Genomic DNA, 23,567 nt, shown 5'->3' on the forward strand with positions numbered 1-23,567 from the left:
TGAGAGGAGAACTTAAGCACAAGATTTAGGGACCAACTGTATCAAGTATCTCGTGTTACGAGGCTGGGTAAGAACATACTGTCCCTTTTAGATGTTCTCTGTAAGTTTCTTAGCCTCATGATCCTATTTGCATTTCAATTTTGTTGCTACTTTCTTCTTCAGGTAGGTAAAAGAAAAAAGAAATGTGAAACTCTAACGAAATCATACAGAATCTGGCAATCCAAATTTCAATAAAGCAGCAAAAAAACATCAAAATTCTAGGACTTAAACATAAAAAAGAACCAGAGAACAACCTTTGGTGAAATGTGACTGCTACGTTTGCCTTGAAGAAAGCTTTAAAAAAAGAGAGGGGAAAAAAAAAGCCAAGTTTACAGCTGCAGGCACTTCTGAGTGATCAGCATTGAACAGACTGAGGAGGACAAAAGTTAATCACCAAGTGGGTAAAGCTCAGAACGCAGCTCAGGTGTGAGGGGCTTCTGGCAAACGCACATGAACTTGTCTCTGCTCTCACGTCCACCCAGCCCGCAGTGCCCCGAGGAGGGCCGTGGGCAGCTCAGGAGGCCGGCCGCCAGGCCTGGCAGGGCTCCCGGGGCCCCCTCCCCGCCTTTCAGAGCCAGGCCCCTTGCAGCCAGAGAGACACGAGCTGGGACTAGGCAAATGTCATCGCCTGAGAGGGGGCTCAGGCGGAGACACGGACGAGGCGGGGAACGGAAGACGACTGCAGAGATGTGACACAGCGTTCACGAGACAAAGTAAAGGATACTATTTTTTTTAATGTTTATTTATTTTTGAGAGAGAGAGACAGAGCACAAGTGGGGGAGGGGCAGAGAGAGCTGGAGACAGAATCGGAAGCAGGCTGCAGGCTCTGAGCTGTCAGCACAGACCCGACGTGGAGCTTGAACCCACGAACCATGAGATCATGACTTGAGCCGAAGTCCAGATGTCCAACCGACTGTGCCACCCAGGCACCCCCAGAATGCTATTTTTAAAGAGCGATGGGAACACAGAGAGAACAGAACAGAGCTCTTGGACACTGAACATACCATAGAAATATATTCGACAGAATCAGAAAGGAGTTGAGGGAGTCTTCTCAAATTGACAAAAACAAAAAGAAAGCAAATCAACCAACCAAAAGGAGACAGGGTGGCGGGGGCCAGGGCAGGGGGGAACACACAACAAACGCTAAGTCCAGATAATGCAACAGAGGCCCAGAGGTAGAGAAGATAGGAGATGTGGAAACCATGGTTTTCCAAAAAAATAATTCAAGACATTTCACAGAAGTGAAGAACAGGAATTTTGAGTATCACGTTCAACTGTTCAGAAAGAACAAAAACAAAAAAAACCCCCACCAAACTACAAAAGAATCACTATAAAATCTGAAAGTATCAGGGATAAAGAGAAGACTCTGAAAACTTCTGGAGAGAATGAGCGGGCCATGTTTGAAAGACGGGGCACAGGCTGGTGTCAGCCTCTCAACAGCAAAGCTGCAGGCAAGAAAACAGTGCCTTCCACATGTGGAGGAAAAACGGGAATGAAGACGTTTTCATGCAAGATTCCAAAATCTCTCTCATGCATCTGCAAAAACAAGGAAGCAGATTAAGACAAGGTATAGGGAACAAAGCAGAGCAAATCCTCAAGAGGTTGGAAACGAGGATGAGAAGCGTGTCGCGTATTTCGAGAGCGACCCTGCCCAAACTGACCTAGGACAGCTCCCATTCTGGGCCCAACCTCTGCATGGAAACCAACCAGGCACAACACTGACGGGTCATCGGATGTGCTTCAGCACAGCACATTCAAGAACCAGCAACAGGTACAGGGAAAACGAAGCGAAGAGAAAGTGACGCGATTATCAACTCTGTTATATTTAAGGGAACATAATTATGGCGCACTACCTGCTTATCTGTGGACTCATTAAAGAATTTAGCCAAAAGTTGTGACGTAAAACTACATTAGGGGGTTGGAGGAACAGAGCGTATGGTGGGTGTAAAAACACTCATATGACGGGGCGCCGGGGTCTCAGTCAGCTGAGCGTCCGACTTCGGCTCAGGTCATGATCTCACTATTCGTGAGTTTGAGCCCCACGTCGGGCTCTGTGCTGGCAGCTCGGAGCCTGGAGCCTACTTCGGATTCTGTGCCTCCCTCTCCCTCTGCTCCTCCCCTGTTCACACTCTGTCTCTCTCTGAAGAATAAATAAAGATAAAAGTTTTTAAAAAAACAATCGTGTTACAAAGTAGGGAGTCAATAAAACTGAAAAACACATTATGTAGAAAGGTAGAGGTGACTAGCAGAAGAAAGGGCTCGAATATTGAGTCACTGATTCCAGGAAACTAGAAAAGCGCAGTGACCTGTTACTCTGTCTTAAAGGAATATTGGGCTTTGGAATTATGATTATGCATTACTTTCAAAACATAAAATAAGATTTAAAAAGGAAACTGAGGGGCACCTGTGTGGCTCAGTCAGTTAAGCGTCTGGCTCTTGCTTTCAGCTCAGGTCACGATCTCACAGTTCATGAGTTCAAGCCCCATGATGGGCTCTGGACTGGCAGGGCAGAGCCTACTTGAGATTCTCTCTTTCTCTCTCTCTCTCTCTCAGAATGAATAAATATTAAAAAAGGGGAAACAATATACCTGGTCAACTATAAGCAGAAGGATTTATAAAATCTAGCTTCTAAATTACAGTAAGTACTAGGAGTGATACCTAACTTGTGCCTTTAGGGAACCATGGGATTTCAGGGTTGGAAGCACCCGCACAATCATCTAAGTTATGCTACCTTCTCCCCGGGGGGAATCCAGCTACTTGCTGAACACCTCTGCTCCAGGAACTGCTCCCAGGGTAACCATGCCTTCCAGAATGACACAGGAGGATGCACTCGGATCAACGGGCTAACCTTCCACAGCCCCTGAAGATGGTTTTTTTCTGAGTTCCACTTCTGGCCACTCTCTGCCTTCTGAGGGGGTCTCTCTGCTTCCCAAACCATGTGGCAAAAAGGGCAAAGAACAACAGCTCCTGAGTATACAAGTCCCCCGTGCAGCAGGGCAGCCAGACGGACACAAGCTACCCTGGGTGGCGATTCCAAACCCTCCAAGGAAGGGAGGTGCAGTGGAGCTTAGGCTGAGTGCTCATGTGCTCACCACTGGGCAGGGAACAGGACAGGGCGGGGACACAGCTGCAGTCAGGCATGGGGGCGAGGGGGGGTTAGTTTCCAGAAGAAATGGCTAATGGGCAGGCAATCCAATAACTAAGACATCGATGTTAGCGAAAGAGACTGCTTATTGAATCTGTCTCTTAAGAGATTCAATTTTTGGTCATGTTCAAGAATTATTTAATTATATCTTCTCTTGGAACACATGATTATATGCTATCAGCTTCCTGTGCTCTGGGCACTGATGAGTGATCACCATCGAACACCCCAAAGCAGAAATCCAACAAGACGATCGTTCCTTTAGAAAAATATCTCACTCCCTTTTTCCTCTTTGCTCATGTGTTGTGCACAGAATGACTTCCTAAGCGACTCCACCCAAAATGAGAAAGATCTGCTTCCAGACCCCAGGCCTCTTCCTCAGTGAGTGTAGTAACTGTGTATTTGTATAGACTTTGGGGGATCTTGCAATTTCTCCTTTAGGCGGCGTGTTTCGTTCTTTTAACTTGCTTCGTGAGACGGGACTTCATCAGGGGAGCCACACTTCTGTAACTAGACTCCATGTAACCGCTCTCGCTGATGCACCCAGGGGCACCACTCAGCCCTCGGCCTGCCTCCCAGCCATGCACTAGACACAGATGACTAACATCAGTGGCCCCAGCACCTGACCCTGCTCCATAGATTCATCAGTCAAGACTGTCCATGAATGAGGGGAGGGGAGGGCTATACTGTCTCCCAGAGCACATGACCCTGGATTATGTGGACTTTGTTTGCAGCTTGGTGCACTGCTGAGCAGGGGCCCGCTATGTGCTAAGAGAGCGGATTATATACTCTTTAGGGTGACCACTGAAGACACAGGGGGACAAAGGAGGATGCAGTGCATTTTCACCATAATACTGTGGGGATTCTTACACAGTTTGATAAAATGAACTCTTCAATAACTTTCATTTCAGGTACTCAAAACATGTTTTGATTCCATCAGCTGGTACTGTGAGCACCTGCTAAAGAAAATTATTTTTCTCTTCTGGTATGTGTGTGTGTGTGTGTGTGTGTGTGTGTGTGCGCGTGCGCGCTAAAGGAGCATTTTGCTATAAAAAAATAAAAAATAAGTAACATAAATTAATAAGTCTCTAATTTCTAGGTAACCAAATAAAGGGCTTAGAAAAGGCCTTTCTCTATGAGGACAAGAAAGGCAGAAAGGGCACGGACACCTACAAAATAAATGACCTTGCGTTTTGTTTCCTTTCTAAATAAATACTGTAAATGGCACCAGGAAGTTAAAGTGTTACTTGGCCTGGCTCACTGGGGCATAGTGTAACATCTTTAAAAGCGAAATTACTTAACAAAATTTCAAACCTGTTTTTTTATCTCATGGTCAGTAGTGGTCCTGATCAAAGACACTGTCTTACAATAAATCAACAACTACCTAAACATTTACAAATAAAAATGTCCTTTCATTGATGAGGTCTTCTATTACAATCATCTGAAAAGAATAATCCTATAAAAGTACCCTTTGCATCAACAGTGCTTTGAGGATCTTGAAGTCCGTGGGTATTATTTTTCCCGATCCTCATGGCAATCGTATTCAGCAGTTAGGAACGTGACACCTGGGTGAGGCGAAAACAGCCTGTGGCTCAGGGAAGGCTTGCTTCTGGCCACCTAGTGTGAGGGAGCTGGGGCTGGACTTAGGCTTCCCACAACTAGCCCTGCTGTCTCTTTCCTGCTAAATCTAGGGCCCTCCCCCTTTCCAGATCTTCAACTAGGCAACGACAAAAGCCCTGGATGCTATGTGTATAGTTCTTCCCTTCAACCGTTCGTTCCTTCCTGTTGCAATAAGCCTTCAGCCTAAAAATTACTGAAACCCTGAAACTTTTTATGTTTTCACGTTTCAAGCAAAGTAACAAGCAAAAAAAAAATATCTATATCTATATCTATATCTATATATAGAAGAGAGGGGAAAAAAAACATTTTAGAGCAGTAGGATCCTATTTTTAAATCATAATGGTAAAGATAAAAAGCTTGGTGTTACCCTACACCTTCATTAACACTGGGCAGCTGGAGCGCCTGGGTGGCTCAGTCGGTTAGGTGTCCGACTTCGGCTCAGGTCATGATCACATGGTCCGTGGGTTCAAGCCCGCGTCGGGCTCTGTGCTGACAGCTAGGAGCCTGGAGCCTGCTTGAGATTCTGTCTCCCTCACTCTCTGCCCCTCTCCCACTCCTGTTCTGTTTCTCTCTGTCTCAAAAATAAATACGCATAAAAAATTAAAACAACAACAACACTGGGCAGCAGACAGCATCAGAGAACAGATACTTGCTATGTAATAAAACTGATCTAGACCATGGAAAAGGATGGAAAGTTCCCCCGGTTCATTCTAAGAATCTAGGATATACTGAATACCAAAACCTGATAAAGAAAACTACAGACAATTTCACTTGTAAATATAGATGCGAAAATTCTAAATATAGCACCGGCAAGTAGAATCCAGCAGTGAATTAACAGAATAAAACAACATGACCAAGCATGGTTTATTTCAGGACTGCTGAGACGGCTCAGCATTAGGAAACTAGCAGCGTAATTTATTACATTTACATTTTTAAAAAGTGAACAAATAAAAACCCTGCCAATAAGGCACAGAGGCTAAAAAAACACTTGATAAAATTCAATAGCCATTCCTAATTAAAACAGGCAAGCAAAGCAAACTACCTAAAATAGAATAAGATCCAAAGCCGTTTACTACAAATTTACAGCCAACAACCTATTCAGTGGTGCAACAGTGAGGTCATCACCATTGACATCAAAACTAAAGGACATCTACTAGTAACATTGTTTTGGCCCTAGCTAATGCAGTGGCAGAAGACACAAAATAAATGGTGTAAGTATGGGCAGAGAAGAGAAAACATGATTTGCATTACAGCTATGAGTAGAAACCCAAGAAACAACTAACAATTATAACTAATGAGAGAGCTTAGTAGTTCTTGGAGACAAGTATTTTTTAAAAAGTTTTTCTTTATACTAGTTAGAAATGGAAATTGATGAGAAAAATACTACTCATGAAAGCAATAAAAACAATGGATTACCAAAGGAAAACAAGAGAGGTACAGAGCTTACATGGGGAAATCCATGCATTTGTATTGAAGGATATGTAATAAGATGGTGATACACAGAGGCCCGAAATACAGTGTCCTTAGATGAGCAAACTTATCACAAAGTGTTAGTCTTCCCCAACTTCATATACAGGTTTAATACAATTTCATTCAGAACCCAATGGATTTTGTTAAAACTGAACTAAATAATTTTAAAGTTCACATGGAAAAATACATGTATGAGAACTGCCAAGAAATCTTTAGGGGGAAAAACGGAGGAGGGAAAACTTCAGGGAAAAACTTGCCATACCAAATGCGAAAACTTGTTTTGACGGCTCTAAGACGATATGGATTGGCTCAAAAAGAGACCGCAAGGTCAGTGACACAGAAAATCTTGAAACGTATGATAGAGATTTCAGGTTGCTAGAAGGGATGGCTTATTTAATAAGTGGTATGAATATAAACGGACACTCCTGTGGGAAATACGAAGTTGGACTCTTGCCTCAAAAACAAAAATCCTTTCCAAACGAATTAAATGCTTAATGTAAATATAAATGTAGATAGGACACCAAGCACTCAAAACGAGACTCACTCGTGTCGCTGTTGCCACCAGTCCCGGAGGAGGAGAAGGGCCTCTCCTCCGGGCTCCGGTTCCCGCAGCAGGGGGAGGCCCAGGGCTAGGGGAGAGGCCACTTCTCAGGCTCCCTGTGACCCTGCCACCTGCCACAAGCCCTCTGCCCTCCCACGGACCCTCGTGAGCCTGTTGTTTACTTGGGCAGCGACCCCCTGCGGCAAATTCATTGGCAGAACCGTAGAATTCACCCCAAATATAATACTTCTCATACCGATTTTATGATATATTCAAAGAAAGAAGGAAACAAGCGACACAAATTGAGCTAAACAGGAAGTCCGAGAACCCTAACGTGACGTTCGTGGTACAGATCTTCATGTTGATGCTTAATTTCTAATTTTGCTGCACAATCTCTGTACTTCTCATGTGGAATGACTCACGTGTTGTCCCCACCAGAAGAAGTTCTCGGCTGTGAGTCAGGTCACTGACAACCTGGTAGTTACTTTCAAAGAACTGAAGCAACATACACTCGCCCTGCTCACGTCTCTCTCCCTGAGCCTCAGGTACCGACTCCTGTTCTGTGCTGCGAGGTGTGTGTGCAGCAGGCTAAGGCCCTGCCGGCCGATGGGGCTGCTGTTTGTCCCTCCCACTTTCTGGGAAGCTCCTGGGCAGATCTACGTGTCCCCTCACCAGCAGGCGGGTTGCAGGGCAAGGGTCCTCAGGCTGCAGCGCTTGGGGCGCTGGAGTAAGTTCCCGGACCAGAGTAACGGGAGGGGGTGGGGAACACGGAGGAAGGAGGGAAAAATCACAGCCCAGGCACAATCAGGGGCTGGCCCACAGCCTCCGTCACCAGAGTCCCGGAGCTCCCGGAGAGAAACCACTGGGGACGGGGGAGGGGAAGCACTTGCCCTGGTTTTCTCATTAAATGTTTTCAGAGTTCTGACGTCTATTAACATGTGGGGCCCAGCTAAAGTCAGCAAGTATTTGTCAAGTGAGCCACTGCGATGCTGCCAGTCTGGGTAAAATGAAGGAACACGGGAGACGCAGACCCTATCACAAGGACCTTACGGTCCCTTGCGGTGCGGAATCCGCGCGTGAAGCAAACACAAAACATTTCCATAGCAACATGTACTCAAGCGTGGCTCGATTATATGCCTCCAAACAAGGAGCCTGGACATAAAGCAACGCTCTAGATGGGGAGGCATCTACCAAGGAGGGCCCGGTGGCGGCGGCGGAGGTAGGAGGCAGCCAGGAGAGCCACTGACCAGAGGAAGGGGGAACTTGCAAAGCACGGAGGCTGGAGTCGGCAGCAGTGCAAAAAAAATTGGGTGCTGGGGAGGAAGGGATGAGAGCAGGAGGCAAACCCCACTTCCCGCGAGCACCTCACCTCACCCCAAACCTTCCACGGCGTGTTCTCACCACCTAGAAGTCCCTTTTGAAGGGGCTCTTAAAACCCCTTTCGGAAGACTTTTAAAACCATCCCTCTCCTGGGGCACGTAAGAACACAAAGCACGGGATAGCCGTTGGCCCGCCCCTCATTTCTCCGCCCACACCCAGAGCCCCACCCTTGGGAATCGCTCTCTTCTCGGGGTCGAGGGCGCTCAGGGCTCCGGGCTCCGGGGCAGAGCCACCTCGTGCGGCCCAGCAGCGCCGGGGTGTGGCAGGGGCCGGAGGGGCGCTCCCCCGCGTACCCAGCAGCCCTTCCGAGCAGCTGGCCTACACCCGAAGCTTCACTGATGCTCTCTGCCTGAGCTCGTTGGCAGGAGCCAAAGACAGGTTTTCTGCACCACCCCGGGCTCATTTTCCAGTCTTCAAAGGGGGCTCGACAGCCGCTGTGCTGAAAGCCGGAGGGGCTGTGGTTGCCAATCGTGCTACCAGGAGAGACGCTCAATTTGCCACGTGCTGGCCGATGGCAGCCACCGTTGCATGCAGGCACTTTCAGAGGTGTGACAGTGAGAAAACATGCCCTTAGGATCGACGAGATGTGGAGCTGCGATGTATTCAGCTTTTATCCCAAACCCTAACTCTACAGATGCTGATACTAAAACCACCCTTGAACGTAATCAACCTGAGGCCAGGATTCATCTTTCAGACCTGAAAAGATGCATTAGCTAAGATGCACATGCACACACATACAAACACAAACACACCCATTCCAGAAATTATCACAACAAGTATTTCAGCTTTCTCCGTGTATGCATTCTGGATTGGGATGGGGTAACCTAGGAAGGTTTAGAAAGGCTGGATAAGCTTCCAGTCTATTTGACTTCCTATAGGTCGATCTAGAACGGTGGTCAAAGAAACCAATAAAAGGGGAACCAAAAAATCCTGTAAAAGGTTTGTAGCAGGATTGGGGAGGGTGGTGTGTGAGGAACTGAATTAACCCGAATTTCTCAGTAACAAAATGAGTCACATCTGGAGTAGAAGGGGTCAAGTGTTATAAATTCCAAAATGTTTTAAATGGGTGAACAAAGTCTTACTACTATAAAAGCCATTCCTAGCAAATGGGTTCAATAAACTGGCTCTGGCAGAAATACCGGAAGCATTCCGAGTCCTGGGCCTCGGCCCAGCCTCGTCAAGTTCCTAACCTCAGCTCTGTGTGGGTCTGTGACAGTAATTCTGTTCCCTCTGGGGGGATAAGGAGCCCTGGGGTGAAGCAGTGAATGTAAACAACTTTGGCTATGTCCTATCAGAAGGTCACAGCCACATATTCCAAACACCACTGAGCTATCTTGTGCTTTCTTCTTCTAACGTGCTTGACGTGCTTAACAGAGTCTAACCTACTTTAACGAGTTAGATGTATTTGATCTGCATTGCTCTTTGCTCAGAAGAGTCAGCTTGTTAGAGTCCAAGGATGCTTTGCCAAGCTCTTTGGCATGCTCGGGTCAGACAAAGTCTGCGAGTAAAGTTTAACTTGATTAACTAATTCTGTGTGGAGGTTGATCGTTTAACGAACCCTAATGCGCTTATGTATAAGTTTATTGAATGTTAATCAGAATATTAATGAAGGTGACTGCGATTCAAAATTTACTAGATTTACAAATAAAACACAAGCTTTATAAATTGAGCATAAGAAACATTGTCTTTTACATTCACAATTTCAATAACTTGAGTACTAAAACACAAGTAATTTTGAGTAATCCTTTCTATGCACGAGGCCCGCCGCAGATAAGAAACACTAACAGAACTCCATTAACATCAAGACAGAAAACCTAGAGAATCTGACCGGTGAAGGGATCAGCAAAATCACTGGGACAGAGCCCTCCAGGGGGAGGCAAAGGGAGGAAAGGTGGAAAGAGGCCACCACCCGCTACCTGGGCGCACCTGAGCCTCAGAGTCCTGGGCTAATGAGGATGGCTATGTTACTCACCAGGGCCCAGGGCCCAGCCCACAGCTACGTATCGCTGACATTCTGCTGAATAGGACTAAATCTGCCAGGGTGTTGGCAGGAGGAGGGTGGAAGATGGCAGGGGCTGTTATGGGGAAGGGGAAGGGGAAAGCCCGGGACCCTGGAGCCATAGCAAGGTCCTTGCCCAAATCACTTCGCCCACACCACGTTCTGTGATACTGAGCACAGGATCACCAGTGTAGACAGTGTCTGGACCCGGCCATTTCCCATTTCCAACTTAAGAGTGAACTGATGGAGATCACTGAAACTATGCATCCATAAATCATTGGTAGAAGGTATCCTTTTCCACAGCCAATAAAATCAAGCTGTTAAACACTATAGTTTTTGGAAATCAGAACAATGTGGGCTCCCTCTAGTGGTTTACACACCTTTAAATACTCTCAGATACTTAGAGGAAGCTTCTACTTTGATCATTTACGTCTACTTTTCGTACTGTCCAATCCTCTTCCTCTGGGGAAATCCACATCTTACAAATAGCCCACCACCAATTTCACCCCAGCGGATGAGGAGAGGGGTAGGCCCCGAGATCAAATGTGCCGGCTCCCAAGTCACAAAGCAAGTTTCTCTGCCCCTTCAAGGTCAATGTAAGCAAGATGGGAACAGACAGAGCTAGGCCACGTGACCGGGGGGCGGGTAAGGACCGCACATTAGGCCAAGGGAAACGAGCTATGGCCACAACATTTCAAAAGTTCATTTTCTCAGGTGGCTACAAAATCATGTCTGACAAAATTAAAAAGGACTAGTTTCTCACAGCCTTTACGCCAATCCCGGCTGCTGCAGCTGCCCCCACAGTTAAGATCTGTCCAATTTTTCAATGCTGCCATGTAAACGAAGGTCTCATCACTGCCCAGTAACGCATCCTATTAAGAGCCGCACTCTATTGAGGCCAGTTCACAGCTGAGAAAGAAGGATTTTTGTACCGCGTAGCAGACCCAAGGATGGCTGCCATTTGCACTGAAGTTCTGAGTCTTGTTACAATAATGTGCAATAAAGTGCTGGCGATCTGCAGGGGAGAAAAATCAATACAAACAGACGAAAAAGCCAAAGGCAGAGGAACCAAAGAAAAAAGCACGAGCTCCCTCCACTCAGAAGTGTAAATAACAATTATGAAACGGATGGGAATATAACTGCTACCTACGTGATTACCCCTGTGGCTGTGTTGGTATATATTTTCCACCACTGCTGAAGGACGTATTTGAAACTCAGGCTGGTTCACCTGATTTAGAGGAGAAAGTCTTTTCAGAAAATTGTTCTTGAATCAGCTTCTAAACAATTTACCAACTTGTCCAAAGTCTCTTTCAAAGATGGTGGTAAAAATCTGAATGAAAGTCTTCTGAATTCTCAAAGTACAACAGCAATTTCTCTGATCTGCTCTAGGAAAACTAAGACCAAAACAAAAGCAGCTTTCTGACACAGTGTGCGATACAAGTCTGCAACTGGGAACTGGGTTTCTTACTACAGCTTAAGTTGTATACACGGAATGCCATTTATAGTTGGAAATGATTATAGTTAAATCCAATGTGCCTGGTAATTTCTATAAAATGTTGAACGTTGGATCCCTGGTAAGAATAAAATTCTCTCTCACCTTGCTTTTTTCCATGGGAAAATCAGATTCGAATTAAAATTGCTTTAATTGTAAGGGCATTTTTCCTGCTTGGCCCAGGGACTGCCCTACAGGCTGGATTCCCTTGACATCATTTCACTAGAGAACTGACTGAAGGGCAGGTGGTTTACATAAGATGTCATCATCTCCAGGGCTTTACCCGGGTTCCAGTGAAGCCCCAAATCATACATTAAAACCCTTTACTTGAGGTTTGCTTCAAAACCTCAGAGTGGCTTTCTTACTCATCAGAAGACAGGCATCACATTTTCTTCCCATCTTCTTTTCATGTCATCATTTCAGATCACAGAACCAAAACACTGCCATTCTGTGACAGATATTCCAGAGGAGTATGTGATCCATACACACACAAAGTCAAGAAGCCAAAACCGTCAGCCAGTGGAATTTGTTTCAGTCTGGTCCTTATTCTCCGGTTTTCACATCTTTTACTTATGTTTAAGAAAATAATATGGTGCCTCAGGGCACTTTCTTACTCCCCCCACAGGACTGGGATCTTATGAGTATGCATAAAGAGGGACGCAAGATCCCTGTGGAACAAATGAATTTGACATTTCAATTTGTAGCAGAGACAGAGGCACCTTGTTCTGTAGAAGAGCTGAAAAAGGTGAAGAATTCAAGATTTACATCGTTCAAGAAAAAAAGAAAAACATTCTATCCAAAAATGTTTATGATGAATAAATTTGAGATACGGTGTTCCTGTAAGACGACAATGTAAAGTAAGCATACTTGGGGTGCCTGGGTGGCTCGGTCAAGCTTCCGACTTTGGCTCAGGTCACAATCTCATGGTTTGGGAGTTCGAGCTCTGCACTCGGCTTGCTGCTGTCGGCTCGGAGCCCGCTTTGGATCCTCTGTGCCCCTCTCTCTGTCCCTCCGCAGCCACTCACACATTCTCTTTCTCTCAAAAATGAACGAACATTTAAAAAATTAAAAAAAAAAAATTTAAATGAGCGTAATTTATTATCCTTTGCGTATGCTTCCTAACAGTCAACTTTTTAAAGAAGACCTAATGCTCTTACAGTATCATCCAGACCTTGTTTGCCACGACTCGTCTACAATGGCCCTACCCTAGAAATGACAGCTCTCTTCTCTACGGTGCTCAGGCCACACGTGGGGGTCATCCTCGATGCCTCGTTTCTGCCAGATCCCACCTGCAACCTGTCACCAACTTCTTCTGACTCTGCCTCGAAAATACATCTGGCCAACCACCTCTGCTACCTGTACACTCAGTACCCTGGCCGAGGACCCTGGCACTGCCGTCCCAGATCACTGCCACGGCCTCTGAACTGGTCTTTCTGCCTTTGCCCTTATCCCTTCTGGTCTGTGTCACCACAGCAGCAAGAGTGGCCCCACCAACACATACTTCTGACCGCCCATCTCTGCTCAGAACCCCCAGCAGCTCCCGCATCACCCAGGGTTATGTCAAAGTCTTGCCCGTGACCTGAAAAGCCCCACGTGATCTGCCTCCCCGTTTCCTCTGTTACATTTCTGGACTATCTCTTCTTTGCCTTGCTCACTCCAATGTAGCGACAGGAGCCCCTGGGCTCTTTTTGTGATTTAATTTTTTTAAAAATTTTAAGTAGGTTCCATGCCACGTGGGGCCTGAACTTACAACCCTGAGATTGAGAGTCGCATGTTCCTATTAGGTATTTGCCCAAAGGATACAAAAATACAGATTCAAAGATCCAAACACACGCACCCCAATGTTTACAGCAGCATTATGAGTATTAGCCAAAGTACGGAGAGAGCCCTAATGCCCACTGACCGATGAATGGACAAAGAAGATGTGGTGTCTATATATATGCAATGGACTATTACTCGGCCCCCGAAAAGAATGAAATCTTACCATTTGCGATGACGTCAACGGAGCCAGAATGTACACATAATGTTAAGTGAAAGAAGTCAGTCAGAGAAAGACAAATACAATACGATTTCACTCATGTGGAACTGAAGAAACAAAACGGAGGAAAACACGAGAAGGAGAAAAACAAGAGGAGAGAAACAAACCATAAGAGACTCTTAACCACAGAGACCAAGCTATGGGTTGACACAGGGAGCTGGAGGGGGATGGGCTGGGTGGGGGCTGGGTATTAAGGAGGGCACCTGATGCGATGAGCACCGGGCGCTGTATGGCAGTGATGAACCACCGAATTCTACTCCCGAAGCCCATGGTGCCCTGCGTGTTTACTAACTAGAATTTACATTAAGAAACAAGAGTCACGTGCTCCACAGACTGAGCCAGCTGCCCCTTTTTTCAACACACCAGGCCCAGGCCCACAGCAGGGCCTCTCTCTCGGCCGTGGCTCAGTTTCACTCTCCCTGGGAAGCCTTCTCCCCACCCTATGAGGACAAGGCCCATCTCCCTTCCTTACCTTAGTTTTCTCCTTAGCACTTACCACTAACACATCCTGAATATTTACTTATCTTACTCATTATCTTTCCCCCTGGAATATACACTCCACGAAGGCAGAGTTTTTCTTTCTTTTTGCTGACTGCTGTATCATCCATCTTTGCAAGAAATGTGTCTGGCATCGAGCAGGTGCTCATAAATCCTTACTGAATCAACCGAATGAGTCACGATTCCTATTTATGGGAAGACTGCGGAACACAGCTAGTGTCATAAGGAGAAAAAGTACTTCAGGGCTTTATTTTGCTACGGACCTGACACTGCTACCCTTTTACCCCGAGTTGCCAGACGCATTCCTCTGCATCCCTAGCGTCCAGGAAACTCACCAGTGCCTTCTTCTCTAACCAGAGTCCAGACAAGACAGCAAAAAAAAAAAAAAAAAAAAACCCCAAAACCAAGAGGTGAGAATTGTTCTGCCACGCGCTTCGAGAAAGGCAGGGTGGGTGCTCTAGGCTCTCCCTGCCCTGCCTCACAGGAGGGAAGGACACATATCCAGGGAGGCCCAGGAGCCACCGCCTCACCCTCCGGTCTCGCTCTCCCTGGGAAGCCTTCTCACCACCCTATCCAGGACGCACGTGCAACTGGGGCACGCTTGCCCACGGCTGCTTCCCCAGCCGGCACCGCATGCGGACCGGCCACGTGTGTGAGGCGCCCCCACCCTCCCACGACCCCTGCTGCTGCTGGTCCCTCGAAGGCTGGCACGCCACGAGCCGGCGCCGCCCGGAGGTCCTCGCGGCTGAGGCCAAGCCCTTCACGAAGGAGCAGAGAAGAGGCAACATCCCAAACATCTGGCGGTGGCACAGTGCAGCACAGTCACTGGTGGCCGAGCGACCAGGCCACTCAGTGGAGCAGAGGCCGGTCTCCAGATGCCCGTGGACGGTGGGGGGATCTCCATCAGCAGAGACAATGAATGTTAAACTCAGAGATGTCCTTTATAGGCTCTAGGGAGCCACTGTGTCACTATTAACTGTGGTAAAAATGAAGTGCCACCAGCACGTGGACGTGGTTTTGAAAAGAAGGGGAAGAGTCTACAGTCGGCATGTGAATAAATAAATAAGCCCAACAAATGCTTACAAATAACGTGGTCAAACCAAGAGGAAATGTTCTAGATGTCTGTGAAGGGTAGGAGAAAAATGCAAAGGTACTTATTTAAGAACACTTGAAATAAATTATACTTTGAATAATTGCAGTATTTTTCACAACGAGAAAAGTTTATGATGTTAAAGAGACGGCAAAAGTGGGGGAAAGAAGGAAGTGAATAAAAAAGGAATAAAATTAATTTGAAAAGAAAACTGTTCTCATTCTATGGAAGGTACTTCTCCCTATTTTTTATTTTTTATTTTTATTTTTTTTTTAATTTTTTAACGTTTATTTATTTTTGGGACAGAGAGAGACAGAGCATGAGAGAGAGGGAGACACAGAATCGGAAACAGGCTCCAGGCTCTGAGCCATCAGCCCAGAGCCCGACGCGGGGCTCGAACTCACGGACCGCGAGATCGTGACCTGGCTGAAGTCGGACGCTTAACCGACTGCGCCACCCAGGCGCCCCTCTCCCTATTTTTTAAAAAAGACCAAGCTTTACAAGGTCACGCAGAGGTCCTCATCCAAGTTAACAACCTCTGTTCTGCAAAAGCTCCACGCAGCTACAGACTGGGAGAAAATATTTGCAAACCACACACCCAACACGGGACTACTAACTAGATTGCACGAAAAACTGTAAAAACTCACCGTCTAAAGAAAATCTAGTTAGAAAACGGGCAAAAGACATCAACGGACATTTCACCGCAGAGGAAACACAGATGACAAATAAGCCCGAAAAGATGGCGACCCTCATTAGCCCGAAGCAAAATGTAAATTAAAATCACTACGAGATATCCGTGCCAACCCATCAGAACGGCGAAAATACAGATTAGTGATGCCGCCGTCCGGGCAAGGATGTGGACAAGCTGCATCAGTCATTCACTGCCGGTGGGAATGTAAAACGGTACAGGCACCTAAAAAGTTTGGCCACTGCTTAGAAAACTAAACGTGCAAATAGGGCCCAGCGATGTAAGTGCCTCTTGGACACTTATCCAGAGAAATGAAAACTGAAGCTCACACGAAACCTGTGCACAAGTGTTCCCAGTGGCTTTATTTGTTCTTCAATGTTCTTCGATGGCTGAAGGGTTAAACAAACCATACTCCCACTCAACAATAAAAAGGAACAAGCTATCGATACACGCAATAATTTGGATGAGTCTTCAGCAAACTGGGCTGAGTGAAAAAAGCAAAGGGTATGTAACTGCATGACTTAATCATGTAACTTTTTTTTTTTTTTAAGACAAACTCTTGGAAATGGGGAACGGCTGGTGATTGCCACGGGTAGGAGATACAGGGGGTGAGTGAGGGTGGGGGGTGCAGAGTAAGTGGGGCTATAAAAGGACTAGAGGGATCTTTGCAGTGCTGAGCTGTTCTGTATCCTGACTATGATGGTGAATACACAAGCCTACACGTGACACAATTATACAGCACTAAATACCCGTATACAGATGAGCACAGTAAAACTGGGGAAATCTGACCAAGATCAGAGGATTGGATCAATGTCAATGTCCTGATTTGTGACGTGACCTATAGTTCTACAAAATGTTACCACTGGAGGAAACGGGGAAAAGGCACACAGGATCTCTGTGTATTATTTCTTACAACTACATGCGAACCTACAATGGTCTCGTAAAAATGTCAGCGAAAAACATCGTAAGGTCATTACCTCACCGCGGTCTCATTAAGCACCTTCTCCCAAGTCCTTTGGACCTAACTGAATATGTCACTGTGCAAGCAAGCAAGACTGTAGGGTTGATTCACTTGACGGTTAATTGAACCCACCAGATTTATATAAAAACTCCCCAACAATCCCACCAAGTCAGCCGGAATTTACATTCTGCACGCTGTTCATATCTCCAGCTCGACTGGAAAAAAGATGATCTTTTTAAATAGTAATGTGTTAAATATGACACAATCACATTTAGTTTTGGTATAACCACGCTGTTCTCAAGGTGACAAAAATTAACTACCTAATGGTTATCCCATTTCATGGTTTAATTAAAATTGTTATAAACAGCAATAGTATAGCTTGATTAATTTGACCAATTAGTGAACTTTTATAAGCAATGTTCACAATTTCACCACCACTTGAATGACACCATTTTTAAAGACTATAGCTTTAAGTGATACAAAGACACTTAATGCAAAAGAAAAAAAATGATGCACAAATAAGTATTATATTTCTAATAGAATTTATTTATACATTATGGTTACTGGGCTTTTTGGCTGCTGCTCTAGTAACGCAAATTAGATTTTTTTAGAAAATTACCAAATACAGTTCATACATCAATTTACTGATTTGACAGTATCTGCAAAATCTCAGAAAAATGTTTTAACGAGGTCCTAGCTCTAGACTGACGTTTCCAATTCTATTTAGCCTGAGAGTGGAGTCTGCATTAGCTCTTCCATATTAGATTAACGTCTAACATCCAATCTCCATCTCTGCCTCAAAACGATCTTTCATAAAATAAACCTTAGCATCTTTCCTCACATGTCAATCCTAATTGTGAACACACACGGTCAGGCAGAAGACATCTGCCTGGCTTGGGTTCATGGCTGCTCGTGTCATTGCCCTTCATTTCTGGCCTGCCCCCGTGGCCTCCCACTTTCAGTCTTAGGATGTGTGTCCCGAATGGGCCCTGACACCGGAGAGGATCAGGGCGGCCTGTATCCGTAGTCCCACAAGAACGGGGCCTGTAGGCTTCCGCAGCGGGAGAAAAGGTCTGGTACTCAGAGACGGACGGAAATGAAGAGGGACCCACCAGTGCTCCAGCCAGGCTGGACCTCAAACTGAACAAATATTGCCCTCCTCATTCTCGAAGCCTCCCTCCCCACCTTCACCTGTTTTTCTGTAGGACCCTTTGTGCCGGGAACTCTGTACCCATACTGACATCTCGCTGGCCTCAACGTATGCTTATTAGCGAGGCTTGGATGGCCACCATCAGTGCCAGGCGCGAGACCACCTTCAGGACGTGGCAGCACGTGGCCCGTGCCTACGGAGACTGCCCAGGTCCCGTGTTCTCCTGTAAAACCCCTCCGGCCTTTCACGTCGGGAGGGCTTGCCGTATCGGAGCCCTTGGCCTGCTGCAGCCTCCCGCGCCGGCAAAGTAGCGAACCCTCTTCCTTCTTTGCATCTGCCTTCCCGTCACACATGTCCAGAGCACAGAGGTCGGTTTCTGACAACAATGGGAAGACCCCCACCCGTGCCCTCTCGTTGCTTTGTACTTTCCAGCACGGAACGCGGCTCTGGGTGCACGAGAAAAGCAGAGGCGGGGGAAGATGGACATCTCAGGAGCCGGCCAAGAGAGAACCAGGTCTGCCACTTGTCATTGAATCAACACCAGCCACCGCTCTAAGCACTTTAAAAACACCTGCTTGCTTCTTTTCATGACAATGATATGAAGGTAGGTACTGTCATCACACGTTATCTTACAGGTGAGGAAGAGAGGTACAAAGAGGTTCGGGAATTCGGCCAGAGTCAGTCATCGTGACGGGACCACAATGCCAACAGGACAAGTGGTGAGCAGCAGTCAGATTCTGGATATACTTTAAAGTGAACAAGACGTTTGGATTTAGGGCTGCAGTGAGATGAGTCAAGGAGGGACTCCCTGGATTTTGGCCTTGGTGATTAGAAAGACAGAAGTGCCCTTTGTGGAAATGGAAAGGGTTTTATTTTCATTCCTACATAATTAACTGTATTAAAAAATATTATGTTCCTACTGATTAAAAATACGCCGAGGGGCAACTTCCACGTCCGCCAAGAAGAAATAACCCTCCCACCCAACGTAACAACAGCCAAAATTTTATGAAACAATAGTCTTCAAGACACGGGACGTTGAGCAATGAAGGACTATGATCCCTGAGACACAGGAAACAAGGTGGGCATCCGGTCACTCCAGCTTGCTGCCTACAGAAAGTCTCCAGGGCTCAGCAAGGGGAGAGACGGTAAGGTTGTGCCCAGCAGGCTCCCTGAGCTGCAGCGAGAGTCCAGGGAAAACACGACACCAAATGTGTGCCAGATGAGGAGGTCTGCAGATGGTGTCCCTGAGCCGCACGTCTGGGGAAGCGACCTGAAGTCTGGGAAGGGAGCATCTGAATGGACTGGAGGGAACAGTGTGCCTGGTGCTCACACAGGACTGAGAAAGTGTCTGCTCCCACCAGCCAGACTGGAAAACCTAACTCATGGGTCATCAGATAGAGTATTCAGAGGGTCCTGATTCAATACTGGGACATAATTATGAAGGAAGAGATAAACAGAAGTATAAACATACTATCGTATGGTTCTCATACTGTACATGAAGTGATATAGTATCTCTTGACGACAGGCCATAATAAAATAAAGATGTATAATATCAACCTTAAAGCAATCACGGCCATAAACAGAATTGTAGCTATTAATTCCAAAAAGGAGAAAAAACATAGACTCACACACATACACACAAACCTCTAAGAATTCATTAGAAGGCAGAAAAGGGAACAGACAGCAAGATGATAGACTTAAATCTAACCATATCAATAACCAAGTTAAATATAAATGCTATAACATCCTAATTAAAAGGCAGAGATTGTCAGACTAGTTACAACAGTAACTGACCAGTTACAACAGTAACTCCTAACCATATGCTGCTTAAAAGAAGCATAGTTAAAATATATAGGCACAAATAGGAGAAGGATGTTAAAAAATACACACACACACACACACACACACACACACACACACACAGGTCAAAGAAGAGAGACTATGTGGGAAACACTATTATGATACCAGAACACATTATGGAAGCACATTAATTAATCATTAATCCTAAATGGGGAGACCAGGGAAAGGTGACGTCTAAACTGGTCCTTGGAGGACAAGGGGTCCTCTGACAGCAGCAACTGAATGGGAGAAAATTCGAGGACTAAGGAAACTCCAGGCAGACACCAAAGCAGGAAGACACAAACACTGAGGTGTCGGTGAAAGGAGGGGTGGTGGGAGGAGGAGGGGAGGAAAGACAGCTAAGAGACAGATCACAGAGGATCTTAAGTCCCTTGCTAAGGATGCTGGTCTTTATGTTATGAAAAGGGGAACAACCAAAGGTTTTTCCGATCACAAATGAGATGGTCAGAACTGTGCGTCACAAACAACAGACGGCAGAGGAAGAAACTGGAGTCAAGGAGAGCAGTCAGGCACTCGCCAATGAGGCATGACAACAGTGGCCCTGAAGGTGGATGGCACCTCCGAAAGGAGGTTGAAGGAGGAGGCATTCTAGAGGCAGGATCAGCAGGTGGGAGACAAAAGGAAGCTCTAAAGGAAAAGAGGAAAGCAAAAATGGCCCGTGGTTTCAAAGGGAGTTGCCATGAAGACAGTGAAACCATTTGCTGCAACAGGAAATCAGACAAAGAAGGCAGCACGAGAGCGGAGTCCCGGGAGGCCACTGTGCTCTCTTCTGAGTGCCGCCGTGGTGGTGCCTACTGAACGTCTACGGGGCGGTGTCCTCAGGCAGCCGGAAGGCCAGAGCCAGCAGACGGAGGCGCGGATGTATGAGTCCACTGCACGGACAAGACAGCCCCTCTACAAGAGGAGCTACTGCACGGTAATTACATCAAGCTTAAGCCCAGGCCTCTTTAGGAATTAACGACTCAATACATCTTTTCCAGATTTTAATCTAATCTCTTCCAAAGGGTCGACATTTCACACAAACAACTTTATAGGAAATCGAGATGCGTACACTTCAAAAATATTCAAACATTTTTTTTTTAATTTAAATTTTTTTTTTCAACGTTTATTTTTATTTTTGGGACAGAGAGAGACAGAGCATGAACAGGGGAGGGGCAGAGAGAGAGGGAGACACAGAATCGGAAACAGGCTCCAGGCTCTGAGCCATCAGCCCAGAGCCTGACACGGGGCTCGAACTCACAGACCGCGAGATTGTGACCTGGCTGAAGTCGGACGCTTAACCGACTGCGCCACCCAGGCGCCCCTCAAACATTTTTAATCTAGAGCAAACTGTTTCCTGTTTTGGTATTAGGAATATTGACTTGTAAATAAGTTAATTAGCCCCATTAATGTCTACAGCAGAGCTTCTCAAACCATCTGTGGTGAAGGACCAAAGTTTTAAATTCCTTGTCCATTATGGACCTACGTACGGCCCTACTGGGGCTTGAACTGTATTGTGTGTTGCCCAAATTCCTATGTTGAAGCCCTAACCCCCACTGTGACTATAACTTCAAGACAGGGCTGACAAAGGCATAAGTAGGATTAAATGAGGCCATAAGGGTGGTGCCCTGATGTAACGAGTCTAGTCTCCTTATAGGAAGAGACCCCAAAGAGGTCTCTCTCTCTCTCTCTCTCCCTTCCTTTGAACGCACACACAAAGAAGAGGTCATGTGAGAACATTGCAAGATGGCGGCCACCTAACAGCCAAGGGACGGGGCCTCAGAATGGAATCTACCCTGCTGACACCCTGGATCTTGAGCTTCCAGCCTCCAGAACTGTGAGATCTAATTTCTGTTATTTAAACAGCCACCCGGTCCATGGTATTTTGTTACGCAGTCAGAGCAGACGCATACACACCGCATGTAGCGAAATGAGCTTGCCCAACACACAGCTCACCATGCAAGCTGCATTCTACTCTACTTGGCCTCTACCTCGTTCAACAACATGAGACCGCTGACCGCATGCTTAAATGTCGCAGCAATGTCAAACTTTCTGAGACATTTCTAAACGCTTCTACCCTGCCTCTGTACTAATTTCACTGTTGACCAGTATCAAACACTTTGTGGGCTTCACAGCAGTCTGCAGACCAAGCTTCAACCAGTACTGGTTTATAGTCTTTCTGTGAAAGTTTTTCAAAAATGCAACGTTTCGCTTAGGCATAGAACTGAAAATAAAGGCATAAATATTCAACACATTTGAAAGCAGATGTATGATGTGGGCTGAGGGGAAGTGCAAGATTCCATCATACACCTAGGCAAGATCCCTCAAAACACTGCAGAATACAGGTCCTTCAAAATAAATGGCACTGTGCCTGTTTACGGTGCCTCTTGTCTTCTGCTTCTCTTTTGCTTTTCCATCAGTCTCTATAATCATATCCACAGAGCACGTTATAATTAGATGACAAGCTCAAAGCTGGAGTGTGACGACCTCTTCAACTGACAATACATACACCAAATTCACAAAACAGATGCCCTCGAGGGACTCCAACTTAGTTAGATGGATAAACAAATTAACTCCCATGATCCTGCCACTGAGGTGAGGACCTTCCGTTCCCAATGAGATGTCCAACTTCCTGGCCATCCCAGAGGATCTTCGATGCGCAGGATCCAATGCACACATTTGGTTTTCACTTAGCCACCACTGGGTTGTTTTTTTTCCTACAAAAAGTGCTCATTCATCCTCGGAAGCTTCATGTAGCTTCTCCAGCACAAAGGAGAACAATGATTACCTTTTCAGCACTCATGGAAACAGGACAGAAATCAGTGGGGATCATCATGGTTTTAAGCCAGTATCATATGACTTGGCAAACAGATGAGTTTGCAAGACCACAGAATATATTTTTTTGCAAACAGCATTGCTGTGAAAAACTTTGCTGGCTGAACTTTCCTCTTTTTCCTATGTCCAAGGAAAAGGTAATTCAGTGTTAGTCTTCTCACCTCTTCAAAGTTCTTGTAACTGTAGGACTCCATGAGGAAAAGCGAATGAAGAACAGAATTTCAGAACTGTAAAGACCCAGAATAACCAATGGCAACCTCCTTGTAGCAGAGATGGCCAGCTATTCACCTAAATAAATTTCTTCTTTCTTTTGGACACAGGGCAGGAAAACACTTCCCAGGTTCCCAGTGGCCACGTGGTCTCCCAATGGCTGTGGCTGATCTCCACAGACCTCAGAATGTAAACAGAAATGACCAAAAAACTGCTAGAACTGATACAAGAATTCAGCAAAGCCACAGGATATAAAATCAATCGACAGAAATCGGTTGTATTTCTACACACCAATAATGATGCAACAGAAAGAGATATCAAGGAATCACTCCCATTTACAATTATACCAAGAACCGTAAAATATCTAGGAATAAAGTTAACCAAAGAGGTAAAAGATCTGTATACTGAAAACTACAGAAAACTTATGAAAGACACTGAAAAAGACACAAAGAAATGGAAAAACATTCCATACTCATGGATTGGAAGAACAAATATTGTTAAAATGTCGACACTACCCAAAGCAATCAACACATTCAATGCAATCCCAATCAAAATAGTACCAACATTCTTCTCAG

The 23,567-nt window shown here is 45.8% G+C and overlaps 1 protein-coding gene across 7 annotated transcripts in view; it reads right to left on the reverse strand.

Annotated features, from left to right (window-relative positions):
- The window catches only part of ANO10 (anoctamin 10), a 220,056-nt gene that overhangs the window by 97,527 nt on the left and 98,962 nt on the right, over positions 1–23,567 (reverse strand). Inside the window, exon 12 of one of the 7 annotated variants that reach the window (XM_043595924.1) lies at positions 1,001–1,575. The exons of the other annotated variants lie outside the window; for them this stretch is intronic. Within the exon in view, the coding sequence (XP_043451859.1) occupies positions 1,465–1,575 (111 nt within the window). The 3' untranslated portion in view covers positions 1,001–1,464. Of the gene's footprint in view, positions 1–1,000; positions 1,576–23,567 lie in introns of those variants that run through there. 7 annotated transcript variants of the gene reach the window in all.

Source organism: Prionailurus bengalensis, chromosome C2 (genome assembly GCF_016509475.1).
Source record: "Prionailurus bengalensis isolate Pbe53 chromosome C2, Fcat_Pben_1.1_paternal_pri, whole genome shotgun sequence".
NCBI lineage: Eukaryota > Metazoa > Chordata > Mammalia > Carnivora > Felidae > Prionailurus > Prionailurus bengalensis.